The sequence below is a fragment of the Podarcis melisellensis genome (genome assembly GCF_964234715.1).
Source record: "Podarcis melisellensis genome assembly, chromosome: 1".
Classification (NCBI taxonomy): Eukaryota; Metazoa; Chordata; class Lepidosauria; order Squamata; family Lacertidae; genus Podarcis; species Podarcis melisellensis.
This window is the reverse complement of record NC_138528.1, coordinates 73704611-73719074: the sequence shown is the minus strand read 5'-3', so window position 1 is coordinate 73719074 and position 14464 is coordinate 73704611. Positions and strand designations below refer to the sequence as shown.

The 14464-nt window shown below is 43.2% G+C and overlaps 1 protein-coding gene across 2 annotated transcripts in view; it reads left to right on the top strand.

The window, feature by feature from the left end:
- The window catches only part of LSP1 (lymphocyte specific protein 1), a 76337-nt gene that overhangs the window by 50999 nt on the left and 10874 nt on the right, over positions 1-14464 (top strand). For both annotated transcript variants that reach the window (XM_081904202.1, XM_081904203.1), the window contains exons 3-10: positions 3475-3657; positions 6940-7261; positions 7946-8059; positions 8572-8615; positions 10296-10377; positions 11445-11582; positions 12264-12344; positions 12938-13061. In XM_081904202.1, coding sequence (XP_081760328.1) covers positions 3475-3657; positions 6940-7261; positions 7946-8059; positions 8572-8615; positions 10296-10377; positions 11445-11582; positions 12264-12344; positions 12938-13036 — 1063 coding nt within the window. In that variant the 3' untranslated portion in view covers positions 13037-13061. The remainder of the gene's footprint in view (positions 1-3474; positions 3658-6939; positions 7262-7945; positions 8060-8571; positions 8616-10295; positions 10378-11444; positions 11583-12263; positions 12345-12937; positions 13062-14464) is intronic.

The following is a 14464-nucleotide window of genomic DNA, read 5'->3' as shown; positions in this document are numbered from 1 at the left end:
GTGAGCTTACAAAGAGGTTTTGATGATGCTTCGTGGTCAGCAGTTTCCATGCTTTCCTCGGCTGCTTCCATAGTGTTACTGAAAACAATATCCTTTTGCATTTCTTGCAACTGCTTTGTAGCACAATAAGTTTCAATGTTGCCTCAATATCCAGAGTCTTCTGCTATAACAGTGATGTTATAAGTTTAAGATATCCCAGTAATTTTAGCGTAATTTCAGTAAGAAGGGAGGGCAGATAGACGACTAATCTAATTGAGCAATTCAATAGCTCCAGTTTTTAGATGACCATTTTTTTCACAAGGGAAAGATGCACTGATGCATTTGTGTGTGGAAAAAAATAATTATTTATCTGAATGTATAATCATAAATGAATCTGAATGTCCAGTCCATTGTTGAACCAACAGGCATTTTAAAAAGCTGCCTTTACAAATCTGAGCAACACACCCATTCTTAAGAAAAATACATACAACTGTTTACATAAGTCAAAATATTCCTTTATCTAAGGTAGAACCTCAGTTATGTGCACTATTGCCAAATGGAGTTGGTGATTTAAAGCAATGAAGAAACAAAATGTTTCAGTCAAGTTCTTTTGAGATCAAAGCTTGAACACCACCAGATGTGCATTTCGAGACAGATGCTTCGTCATGCGACTGAGTAATTAGTTTATATGTCAAGCAGTATATAAATAGTCTTCATAAATAACAGTAAAGATTGCTTTATCCAGAGTCATGAAAAAGGAACATTTGTACCATTTGCATACATGAAAATGTACGTAGAAAGAAATGTACAGTGGTACCTCGGTTTATGAACTTAATCTGTTCTGGAAGTCTGTTCTTAAACCAAAGCCATTCTTATTTATATTTTTTATATTTTTTATTAATTATTTTTAAATTTTATTTTTTTATTATTCCCTAATGAGGCTTCCCACTGCCGGTGCCCTTCCACTGTTCGGCTTCCATTTGTAGACCGAGGTAAAGTTCGCTAACCGGAACACTACTTCCGGTTTTGCGGAGCTCTTATACCGAATAGTTCGTAAACAGGGCTGTTCTTAAACTGAGGTACCACGGTACATAGAAAAATAGCATGTCTGAAATGGTTATCAGGTAGGGCTAACTGATCTCCAGAAACATTTACTGATTCTCTGCTGATTCTCCTTTGCCTTTTCTCTGTCATGTCAAATGTACAATATACGATATATATTTCGTGATCAACGTTGCAACTTGCGAGTGTGTGCTGCTTAAACATTCTACGATATCTAATTCAGAAACCTCAGGAGGACTTGGCATTGTGGGACAGGAAGAGCAGCATCTCAACTACAGAATCATTTTGCATTGCCATAACTGTTTCGAATCAAAGAGGCACTGTGAGTGCTTTAAATTGCGCCTGTCTGCTGTTGGTAGATCTTTCATTCTAAAAGCAGTCGGGCTCAGGCAGTGAAGGAAGCCTGTGAAAAACAAAAACAGTGTAAGAGGTTCTAAGCAACTCTCTCACATCCCCGTTTACTTATTTTCCTTTTGGTTAACTCTGGCCTAGGAGTTTGTGCATCTTTGTATTAAATTGCAGCCGCTGTGTTCGATCATAGCTTTGGAATGCAGTCTGTATACTCCAAAGGCCAAATGACGGACTCTTGCCAGTTGGGTATAAGTGCTCCTTTCCCTCTCTTCCTTTATTAATGGATGGAAGAGATTATTTTCTCTGTGTTAACATATACACAATCCTTAACATTAAAAGCATAAGAGACATCTAAAGTTCAGTTCCCCACCCTCAAGTCTCTCCCCCCCAAAAAAGAATGTAGGATGCTTTATATTGTTTCAGACTGTATTCTTAGTGTGAATTACCTCAATACTTATTGCTGGTGGTGCAGTGGGACGTTTGTCTGCCAGCTAATTAGGAATCACTTGGATAAAATGTTGGAATATATTTTAAGGACAACTTTCTGCACTTTGAAGCCAACAGGAAACTCTCACTGATTTTTTAAAAATAATCCTTGAGTCAGATGATCTAGACTCAGTTTGCTGATAAACTATACTGTATTTGTGGAACTTCTGCCATCACACGAGCTCTCAAAAGAACAGAGCAAGATCAATTTTCTCCTGCACCAGCAAATAACTGTTGTGACCAATAAACACATAGCAACAGCCCAAGTTATATATTTCAAACGCCTACTGGTATCAATTGGAGACTTAAGCTGCAATTCTCTCTGCAGTTTCCTGAGAATAATCCCCAGTGAAGACAGTGGGGCATGCATCTGAGTAAACATGCATGGAATTGTGCTGCTTATCCCTCCCACTGAAACCAACAGGATTGATCAGAGCCTAGTTTTGACTGCACACAAACCTTATAGCCAGCAGCAAATTACAAAGCACCAAGCATAGGCAGAGTCCTAGAAATTAATCTCCGTTGTGAGTTTCTATACCAAATCACATTGATGCTTTATAAGGGCTTTTGTAAACAATCAGTGAAAACATCCCCCAATTACCTTTAAACTAGGGATTAAGCTTTTTTTAGGAGGACCCCAAAATTGTTGAGCTTTTTTTTCAAAGGAAAACCCAGAAGTCTGTGCATCTTAGACAAACCCCAAATTTGTTGTCAATGGCAGGTGTGTGAGTCCCAACATAATTCATGGGGAGAAAGGACAGTAGCTTGGCTGCAGCAGATACTAGACCGCTATTTCATGACTTAAACAAAACCCACTGACTAAATCTGTACTGCAATATTCAGAAATAGTGCAGCATTGCTACAGATGCTTTTGTATAGATGGTTAACCCCCTTCTCTCCCCCCCCCTCTCATTTGTGTGTGTGTGTGTGTTGACATCCTGAAAAGGAGACTGCATAGTCTTCAAAGAGCTAAAACCCAAAATTTCACAAAATGGCATGAGCTTGAGAGTGGAATGGTTGTGTTTCTTGTCACTAATCAGGACTCCATCTGCACTATAGATTTAAAGCAGTCTCATACCACTTTAAGCAGTCGTAGCTTATCAGGGGAACTGTAATTTGTAAAGGGTGCTGAGAAAAGAGACTCCTACTCCCCTTGCAGGAAAAAAAATATTATTTATTGAATTTATATACCCTTTAAACAATCCCTCTGGAAATTGTACCTCTGTGAGGGGAATGATGGTATGAAGGCTCAGTGGCACTGCAGTTGGGGCTGAGCGGGTGTACCAGCCGAGCCAATCCAGCTCTCTTGCCAGTGCGTCCACCCAATCACAGTGTCCCCACAGCTCTGTCCAGGTAAGCGGCAGTGATTCCAGAGTCAGGAGGGTGGAGTTGCCCTAACTCACCAGCCGCTTCTGGTTTCACTCCAGCTCCCATCAGCCTGACCATTGGCCACAGGGCCAATGCAACATTTGAAGGCCCCACAGGTACAGTAGCTAAAATGAGAACAGTCAACAAAGTCAGTGACCAGAACAATGTGTGTGTTATTCTGAACTTGCCTTGTGTTAAACATCTTTCTTTCTTTCTCCTGTGTTTCAGGATTGATGGTAAGCCTTCTGGGACTACAGAATTGGAAGAGGATGAAGGCTTTAGCGATTGGTCCCAGAAACTTGAGCAGCGCAAGCAGAGATGGGCAGGGGAAGGAGTGCCGGAAGCAGAGCAGACATGCCAGGGCGACTGGAGAGAAGCCCAGCCGGTGGCACCTGTATGCTGCGAAGAAAGGTAGAGATGCTTTTTAGTTGCTCCAAAAGAAGTGGCAAACTCTTACGCACAAACCAGAAGAACTGGTGTCAAACCAGAGGCACCAGAAGAATTGTAACAATTCTGTGCAGGTGAACTTAAGAAGTAAGGCCCACCAATTGAATGGGGCTTACTTCTAGGTAAGAGGATGTAGCCTGGCCACTCTCAGGACAAAACAATCTGATTTACTGCAAGCCATTTCCGTTATCAAGAAATTTTCCAGCCCAGGCAGATTTTTATTTGACATTCCTGCATTAGTTCCACTGAGTAAACACATGTATGGTGGGTTTATTGTTTGCTTTAAAATATATATATGACTGGGGTTTGTAGGCTGTTTCAGCTGGGAGAGAGAAAATATGGAACACCTGCAGCAAGACAGTGCAAAGGAAAGGAAAGGGAGGGTGTGTCCTGAAAACCTTAATTAGGAAAACACATTTAGGTGAGATGACTCTGCTTTGCTTCCTGTTTTCCAGGAGGTTGAGGGAGAGCCACAGCTCCAGTGTAAGTAGACTCTTGATAGTGGGCCTTTTACCAGACTCTGGGTGGAATTTAGAGTGAAATATTTCTCTTGTTTCCTTTAAAAGAGTTACTCCAGACTCTGAAGTGCATTGTGAGGTTTCATTATATCTGTTGTAGGCCATATGTATTCTGAGAAGCTATTACTGCCTTAACATGGGAAGACTATAAATTCTTTATAAATTTCCTGGGAATTTGTTCTTTCCAACTGTTGGTTAGCTTTTCCCAGTGGATTTTAGGATTGTTAAGATTATTGGGCCTTGGGGGAGTCCACAGAAGGATATACATAGAGATCTCCTACTTGCGAGTTGAGAGTAGGCTTCATATCACAGGGAGCTTCCCAAGAGGAGAATATCTAATGGACTTGGGTGCTATTTGGTTACAAATATGTGGTTGCTAACTCTGTAACTGACTTTTGGCATGTGCCTCTTAACACCAGCTTAATGTGCTGACCTTAAGCTGGTCGCCTCAACTCAAAAAGGATATTGTGGAGCTCGAAAAGTCCATCAATGGCTACCAGCCACAGTGACTGTTTTGCCTCCACACGCAGAGGCAGTAATACTTCTGAATGCCAGCTGCTGAAAACAAAAGGAGGGGTGAGTGCTGTTTTGCTCAGATCCTGGTTGCAGGATCTCATAGGCATCTGGATGCCTTCTGTGAGAATAGGATGCTGGACTAGATGGGTCATTGGCCTGATCCAGCAGCCTGCTATTATGTTCTTATGATGAGGCTTGTTCTGTCCTTTCCAAAGCTTCACCTGATCCTTGTGTGTGAAGCTGCTGCCAGCTCTCATCTTACTTTGTTGGCAACCCTATACAAACACAATGTTGTTGGTTCTTCGTTGGTTTGGGGTGGTGTTTAGGAACATGGCCCCACATTTTAACTGAATTATAAACCAGTGTGCACATTTTTATTTTCACTGCTATGGGGGGTACCTTACAAGTAATGAATGCAATGCTCATCTTTATACAGTATTCGTCATCGTCCCCCATCCTGCGTGGAGATTCCCGGTACATCACAGATACACCTGGGGCCTTCTGAATGCAAAGCAGGTGCTCTGCCACAGAGCTCTGGTCTCCCCACCCCTCAGTTAATTAAAGTAGTGACTTTGAAATTAAAGTTATCATGATTGGTGAGGAAAAGCATGGAGCAGAATGGATGCTGCCTATACGACTGCTGTGTATAAGAAACATAGTGAGAGGTGCATGCCAAGAAAAGTGTGGAAATTCAGTTGCAATTTTGCTTAGCAATTTTGCATAGCAGAAAAGCAAAGAGTAGCATGCTGAGAGGCACCTGGGGTAAGCAACGCTTTATAATTATTCATAAGCATAGGGCCTATAGGTAAGCCTTGGGTACTTTTTACTGCCAACAGGACTCTTTGCCTAAGGAAGAAACGATGTTTTAATGGTTTACATTTCTAGCATTTGGTTGTGGTTAATACCTGGTTCCAAATTCACATAAATGAAGATATGGATTTACCTTGTGTTCCATGTGAAATGCAGGGAGGGGTTGCCAGAGCTACAACCAGCATTTATTGGGTTAATTTGGAATGCCTGTCCACCTTCCATGCTCATATTTTGCACTGCTTTAGTAGGAACATCTGCTCTGCCTCAGAGCCCAGCAATGGAACTGTGTAAACACAACTTCTCGTGGTGCCTACACACATTCCCATATGTTTTTGGTATGGACATTGTGGGTCAGTGGAAGGTTAAATCAACTTCAGCTTGGCATTTACATCCAGGAGAGTCATAATATAGACAAGCGCAGCCATGCAATAGTGCTTCAGTTTAGGAGATGAAGAGGAAAGAGGATTGAAGGGAAAAGATACATGATGCTGAGGTTCTGTGGGGTTTTTCCTTGAGGGATTTTGAGTGCAACTGTGACCCAGAGGTCAAGCATCCTCTCTCCCAGTACTGCTGCTGCCATCAAACTTGCAGCCTGACATTTCTCCCCTGCCACCACCGCAAAAGGCAGGATATGGATAGCAAAGCGTCACATGTCATTTCCCCCTTGTTTTTCACTGAAGGACCACAAAGCAGGGGGTATCTTTGCTCTGAGATGTATTGCACAAGTATCCTACCAGTAACTGAATAACTTCTGCTTCACCAGATTCTGGTTATTCTGAATGCCCTCATCTATTTTGCCCTGGGTTTTTCAGATATAGTAGTTCCTTGTTTTGAACAATATATCAGGAGCACCACTGGACTCGCTATCTTTACTTTTGATACAGGGCAGTTTAGAACCTGGTAGAGTTAGCCTACGCAGTCTAACCATTAGGCAGAGGGAGACAATTGCACCAGGCAGCAATTTTTGGAGACTCTCAGTGACATTGTGTTTCACTTGCATTTGGGTGTCAAGGTGGCTTGGCTAAATCTGGAATGTAGACTTCATTAACAAAATACAAGGCTCCCATATATGTGTTGTGCTAGATGCTTCACAAAGCCTTTCCCCTATATATACTCTCCCATTCTGGCCCCTGCTTCTGGGGAGTACTAAGGAAATGCAAACAAGTGTCTCACCATATTAATGGTTATGTGGCAGCTCATTGGCACAATGTCGTATTTTGTTTTTCACATAGAAGTCAAATTGGTGGCGTCATTTGAACTAGTAACTTCCTTTCCTGTGCATATTGTAGCTCTGCTCATCTTAAAGATATTAAAAGCTGGTGCTTTGCTTTTAAAAGAAAAGGAAGTTAACTGATACCTTTGTCCTTTTCTCTTATCCTTTCCTCCCATTGCCAATTTTCAGTCCTAGGTCACCAAGGCGTTCCTATGAGGAAGAGGAAGGCAATCTGATGGAAGCAGAAGCCAAGCTAGGGCAGATTCACCTGGATCAGGAGTCTCCCATCTTCATCCGGTTTGCACCTGGGCCTTCAAACTTCCTCAAGTTTTCCTCTGGTTCCATCTCACAAGATCAGCTTGAAGAAGAAGCAGAGCTGGATCAGCAGCAAAAGCTTACCGAAGATGTGGGTATAAGAGAAGAGAATCAAGATGTCAGAGAGGATGTCGAAGAGGAACCACAGCATGTTGCAGAAGAGAATCGGCATGAAGAAGAGAGAAAAATGCAAGAGGTCAGATGTGTTCTGTCATCATATGCCTACAAATTAGTAGGCTAAAACCAAAATGGAGGCAACAGGGACCACAAGGGAAATAGGCAAAACAAGGACATAAAGAAAGACAAAAATCTGCTTGTAAACTTTTGTTGGCCCTCAGTGTCTTGTAGCTGTACACACTACTGCTGTTGTCACTGCAAGCCATGGGGATGGGATGACGTCAAATATGAAGTTCAAAATTACCTTGAGAGAATGGGAAACTCATCTGAATCTGGCAAAAATAATTTCAACAGACACAAATGCAAAGTTACACAGTGAGGCAAACAATAAAATAAAAACGAAATTCACAGATATAGGATGGGGGAATATCTGGTTAGGTAGCAGGCCATATGGAAAGGGTCTGAGTAAAGCTGCTGACTACAACTGTTGTTGAATCAGCAGCACGGTGTTCCTGCAAAAAAAGGGGGGGCTAATGTAATTTTAGGCTGCAATAATGGAACTGTAATATTGATATCCTGGGAAATTCTTCACTAGTCAGAGGTCATCTCTCTGGACCACTGCGTCTAGTTCTGCACTTGGAGAAGGGAGTAGGGCAACTGGAAGAGCAGAGAAGGAAGGTAGTCAGAGGTGTGGAAAACAACTCCTAGAGGAAATGTTGCACAAGCTCTCTTTGCTGAATTGCCACCAATTCTTTCTCTTCAGGAGAAGAAAAGGAGAAGGAATGAGGAGGAAGAGGCACCAGAAAAACGGCAAAGAACTCCAAGCACTTCCAGCCAAGAGGAAGAGTCTCAGCCTCCTTCAAGCCCTACGGTAAAGGTATGCATCATAATCCTTAGGTAGGAGGCACTGGAAATCCCAGTAAACAAAGGTTGGGTCTCTTCCCCCCCAGCTCCCCCCCCCATTTGGAGAACTATACAGTGGTACCTCGGGTTACATACACTTCAGGTTACATACGCTTCAGGTTACAGACTCCGCTAACCCAGAAATAGTACCTCGGGTTAAGAACTTTGCTTCAGAATGAGAACAGAAATCGTGCTCCGGTGGCGCAGTGGCAGCGGGAGGCCTCATTAGCTAAAGTAGTGCTTCAGGTTAAGAACAGTTTGAGGTTAAGAACGGATCTCCGGAACGAATTAAGTACGTAACCAGAGGTACCACCTAGAAGAGCAGAAGGGTACAGAACTGTGCAAATCAGGTGGGAGAAAGGCAGTTGTTACACTTTTTTCTTCTCTTTTCCCAGCCTTAGCTTGGCATTTTGGGGTGGAAGCAGGAAGGTTGTACCTATCTTCTAGACCACTGACTAAGCTGATGTGTTGTCGTTTTTTATTTAGATCGTTGAAAGAACTGAATCCCTGAACCGCTCCATACAGAAAAGGTAACTTCCATCCGAGGACTGAATATTCTTAAGTTATGCAATGTTGATGCTGTGCTTCACTGGGTTAAAGGCAACTATGCTGAAAGTAATAATAATAGTAATTTATTAATTATACCCTGCCCATCTGGCTGGGATTCCCCAGCCACTCTGGGCGGCTCCCAACAGAATATTAAAAACACAATAAAACATCAAACATTAAATACTTCCCCAAACAGGGTTGCCTGTTTTCCTTACTTCCCATGTTACATTCTGCCTTTAAGAGCCAAGTCATCCCCACGTAGCTTCTACAAATAGTAAAATAAAAATATGAAAACAGCCTAATTATATTTGCAAAATTAAACAGCAGTTTAAAATGATATAAAATCCAAGCCATTAAAAGTAGATTGAAATAAGTACAACAAATTGAGGTCCCTTTAAAAGCTAATAAATATGGGGATGGTGGGGCAATAGTCTATATTATTAATATCTGTAGATCAAACTTCCCAGGCATATTGGGCCACCACTGAAAAGGCCTCATCAGGAGTGCCCACAAATCTAATAAATCTAATTAATCTTGGCCTGCATGCAGGATCTCTTAGGGTGATCTTAAGGCCTAGGCAGGTTCAAGTGGGTGCTGTGGGGTCCTTCACAACACCTGGCCCCAAACCATCTATTCTTGATACTGAGGGCAAAGAATTGGGCTGTGTATCTCTTTCTTGGGCATAACACTTAAAACTTGCTCAGACTTGTGCTTCTTTATTCAGACAAAGAAGTGAAACTTGGTTAGATATTTAGCCAAAAACACTGGCCACAAATCAGGGTGTGCAACTAAAGTTTGTGCTCGACAAGGTTAAATACTGGGATGGTTCACATATCACATTAAGCTAAATCATGTGCAGGTTCCTAGGGCAGAGATTGTGGCCACTTTGCTCTTGCCTGGTAGTTCTGCTCCTGTACTGAGCAGGTTAGTCTGGGTCATTCTGACCCAGAATAACCACAGGCTGTAACCAAGGTTTGTCCTATTGCTTATGGCTTGTCTGTGAGATCTATACTACAAGGAGAATCAAAACCATTCAGGAGGAGCAGAACAGCCTTGATCTCCTCTCTAGGAACCCACACATTCTTACTAAAGCAGAGTTTGGCTTGGTATGACGTGTGAGCCAGGCCACTATTTACCATGAACAAACCATGGTTAAACTTTGGTTCAGACTTGCACAATGACAAGCAGGTATTGCTGGTGTCTCCTTTATACAAGTCCTCTGCAGGGGCAGAACTTATTAAGCAAGCTAAACCATGGTTTCCTTGAATTCTCAGGATCTTAACCCAGGGTTACTGCCAGTGGCGTAGCGTGGGGGGTGCAGGGGGGGCCAGCCGCACCGGGCGCAACATCTGGGGGTTAGGGTTAGGGGGGGGCAAATCCACGGGTTAGGGGGCGCAAATCCATGGGTTAGAGGGCGCAAATCCATGGGTTAGGGGGTGAAAATTACTTGCCTTGCCCCGGGTGCTGACAACCCACGCTACGCCACTGGTTACTGCAACAAATCATGGTTAAGTATTTTCTTCAATTAGTTCTTATTGTATTCCAAAAATCACTGGCAAGTAGGAAGATGGCGCTATGAACATGTTGGGCTGGATTAGCTTTGAAATGCCCAGGTTTGCGATAAATCCTCTTTCCATTGGTCTTTTTTGTTCTCCTTCCAGTAACAGTGTGAAGAAGACACAGCCACCTCTTCCAGTTTCAAAGATTGATGACAAACTTGAGCAGTACACTCATGCCATTGAGGTAAGGTGAAACTTCTTGACTCTGTGAAAGAAGTTGTCCAAAACTTTGCTGAGGGTGCAGGCTGGTTTCCTTCCACTCCTGATTTAGGGAATGTGTTAATTGCTTTGAAGAACCTGCCTTGATTGGCTCTAAATGGATGGCAAGCTGGTTAGGTACTTCTGCTGTTGCACATAATAGGATTCAGATTCTGGCATGTCTCTGCAGATGTCATGTTTTCTGTGGCAAGCAAAGTCCTATGTGTGATGCTGTGCATGTGCTACCAGCTTGGTGTAGGTTAGGAATCAGCATGTGAAGGTGCCTCCTCTGACCTCCTATCCAGTTATCACATGTGTGGGTTGTGGCTGACTTCTGTTGGGCCTAATGAGATGCTTTCTTGTTACAATGTTCTGTTGCACCTCTACTGTAGGATGGGAAACCTGTAGTGCATGAGATGGTGTAGAATTACATCAACCCTCCTGCAGCCAAGCTGGTGCCAGATGTATTGCTCTGCTTTCCATTGAAAGCAGCCCAGGACCTCCATACATACTGCTCAGCCTTGCACCCTGGGGAGGTTAATTTGGTGCTACTAATGTAGCAGTTTGACTTCACCCCTGGTGGTGCACTCCAATGTCCTTTGAGACAGACATCATCAACCCCTAACCATTGGCAGTGGACAGTGAGTCTGTCTATTCATGTCCTGCTGGCTACAGATTTTCCACCCTTGTCTTACCAGCTATGGCATAGTTTGGCTGGCTGGTTTGGGTGTGTGTTTTCATTATGGGAGTCTCTGAAATGAAGGGAGTGTCTGCACTAGAGGTGTTTAGGAGCTGCCCTGCACCGTGTCTGCCTGTCCTACCATCAGCAGGAGCACTGTTGGCACAAAGTGGTTGTGCATTGCAATTCCTATCCACCTTCCATTAGAGCTTACTTAAGCAGGAGCATCACTGTGATGCAGATTCTGCCCCATGTAGGTACCTGGAGATGAGAGTCAATTGGATGTGTTTAGAAAGAGCCTGATACATGATTGTAAAAGAGGTGAATTGGTTCAGAGTAAGAAGCTCTTTCAAATTTACGTATGTCCCTTCCAGACGTCCATCAAGTCTCCAAAGCCAGTGCGTCAGCTTTCCATTGACCTGCCTTCCACTAGTGCTGCAGTGGCCAGCACGAAAAGCCTCTGGGAGACAGGGGAAGTGGCTCAAACCTCTGTGAAGGCAACCCCCTGTAAGGTAGGGCTTCCGTTGTGCTTTGTGTTTAAAGAGCCTACTGTTGGAAAAGGTTGATGCTGTTATAGAAAAAATGAAAATGCACCTTATTGCAGGAAGCATTTACATGGACATGATTTAATGTGCAAAAATGCACTCAATCAAATGGGGTCAGAATACAGGGCTCCCATACTGATACATTGCATAAAAGTTCTGTCGTTCTAGTAAAGCCTCTTGCATGGAGGTGCCTGTGGTAAATGTTGACACCTAGGTTGTTATACAGGCTCCCAGGCTTTGGCCCAGTGTACCTGAAGAAGCATCTCCAACCCCATTGTTCAGCATGGACAGAAGTCCAGCTCCGAGGGCCTTCTAGCAGTTCCCTCACTGCAAGAAGTGAATTTATGGGGAACCAGGCAGAGGTCCTTCTCGGTAGTGGTGCCCGCCCTGTGGAATGCCCTCCTGTCAGATGTGAAACCAGTAAGCAACTACACAACTTTAAGAAGACATCTGAAGGCATCCCTGTATCAGGAAATGTTTAATGTTTGACATTTGCTGTGTTTTTATTATGCTGGAAGCTGCCCAGAGTATCTGGGGCAACCCAGTTAGATGGGTGGGGTATAAATAAAAGCACCACCACCACCATCATCAAATGAGCTGGAAGAAAAGCAGCTCAAAATCCTACCACTGTGTCCATGCTTTTTCTAGGACATTGTGGCTGGAGACATTGTGAATAAGAGAAGCCTGTGGGAGCAGAAAGAGAGCCCAAGGACAGATGAAAATGTCAAGGTGAGAGATCCACTTGTTTTTGGAGATGCTCAGGGTTTAAACTGGTGAAGAGAATCTTGGGGGCAACCTGGAGCCTGTGTGGCTGCTCCTTTGGAAAGGAATTGCTTATTCATATGGTGCTATACTAACTGTTGTGTGGAATTTGTTTTTAATATTGCTTCTTGCAAATTGTGGGAAAGCAGTGCCTCAGCAGCAGGAAAGGGCTCTAGTGGGGAAGCATTCTGGAATAATCACCTATAAATGGAAACGTGTATGGCGTCTTTAACGCCTTTGGGTCGCTAACAGTTCAAGTGCTCTTTCAGGGCTCTTACTTAACACTCCTTTTTGACATGAGCTCATCTGTGGCAGGATGACCATCTGTGTGCAGTTTCACTTCTCCTATACCTTGCTTTGTTACAATAAAAATCCCCATACTCCCTCCTCGGGTGTAAAAGGAGAAGTGCAATAACTGGATCAAAGTCAGACCACTTTGAAAATACTGAAAGTTGGATAAGCACGCAAAACACTTGGAAAGCGGGAAAGCAGGTGGTGTGGGAAGAGGAGTAAGTACTTTAGCCTCTGAAGCTTCTTCCATTTCCTCCCCTCACGTTTAGCTTCCTCAGAAGCTTCCTGGCAAGAAGTACAAGTACGTGGCAACAGGGCACGGCCAATACAAAAAGGTCTTGATAGAAGATGGGGCAACCGAAAAATAGCCTGCTTTGGCACCAAAACACACAGGTAGGTACAATGGGCCACGCAACAGATTAACTACTAGTGATTTTTTCCTCAGTGCTCAAAAGACCACTTTGCATGCAATACTTTAGTAATCTTCACATAATTTACTGTTACATATTACAGGTGGCAAGTGAAGCAGAGCGATATGGGGTGTGTGTGATGTAAGTGACCCCTTTGTACTTCAAACTCACTCTTATCAAATTCTCATCCAATCTGAAACTGACTTGTGTACACACAGCTGCTTGTGTACCATTCTTAAGGGACTCTGTCTTGAGCCACAGTGACATTATCTCTTCTGCATGTAGGGAGAAGGATTTCTCTGGGAGCCGTTGAAAGCCTTATGTCTGGCAGCAATGCCATGTCATTTATTTAGTCAGGAAAGACAGCACTTACTTTTTTCTCCATAGAAACACTTTATTCAATCTATATATACAAAGGTAATTAAAAAATAAAGCCTTGATTCAGGTAGCTGGGTTTTGCAGGAACTGCATTGAGAAGGTACAGACAATGCAAAGCTGTGGAAGGAAATCTTAAAAAGGTTTCCATCGGAGTCTTATTGAAGGATTGTAGTGTGAACTATAGGCTCAGAAAAAGCCCCACAGAGGCACCATCTTACCAAATTACTTTCCCCCTTCTTACTACATCCTACCTGACACTTCTGTTTCCAAATATGCCTGCTTCCTTTTTACTTAACACTTTTCTGTGTTCCATATTAACACTTTCTTTTTCTGTGTTCCTGATATGCCTACGTACTTTCTTGGTTCAAAATCCCCTTGCGTCTAAACTATCATTGGAGAAAGAGCATTTATGAAGACTGACTCAAACTGAACTTTGACTTTCACATCCACTTTTGGAGGGCAGCTGATAGGCAAGACAGCTCACAACCTATTTATCGGTTTGTGCATTACCCTTTATGTCTTCGCGTGCATTACCCTTTACATCTGAAAGACCTCATAATTCTCCAAAGCTTGGCTTGTTTCCTGGTTCTGTAATGAAGCACACAATGCCTTCTGATCCTTCTCTTTACTCATGCATTAAAGCTCATTTCCTTAAAGGTGGCTGTAGGGATTTTGGGTCCCACAGCTCAAAATTAAAATGCAGGAAGTTTCCACCTATGAGCCATATTGTGTTTTAAGAGCAGGATGACTCAATATGAACACTGCTTGTGTTAGTGGAGCACACTAACTGGGAAGGAAAACATACCTCTCAGCCAGATGTTGGCTCTGCAACTGGGTGAGGAGGAAAGGGCCCTTCATGCTTGTTGCAGAATCCTTACTCTTAAAGGCTGCTGAAAATAGGAGGGAGGTGACCAGAACATAGCCGGAATCGCCAACTTTTGGCAACTGAGGCTCTTCCAAGGATCATTCTCCCTGTGCAAAGCATTGAACTTTACAGCTGTTTTTGCA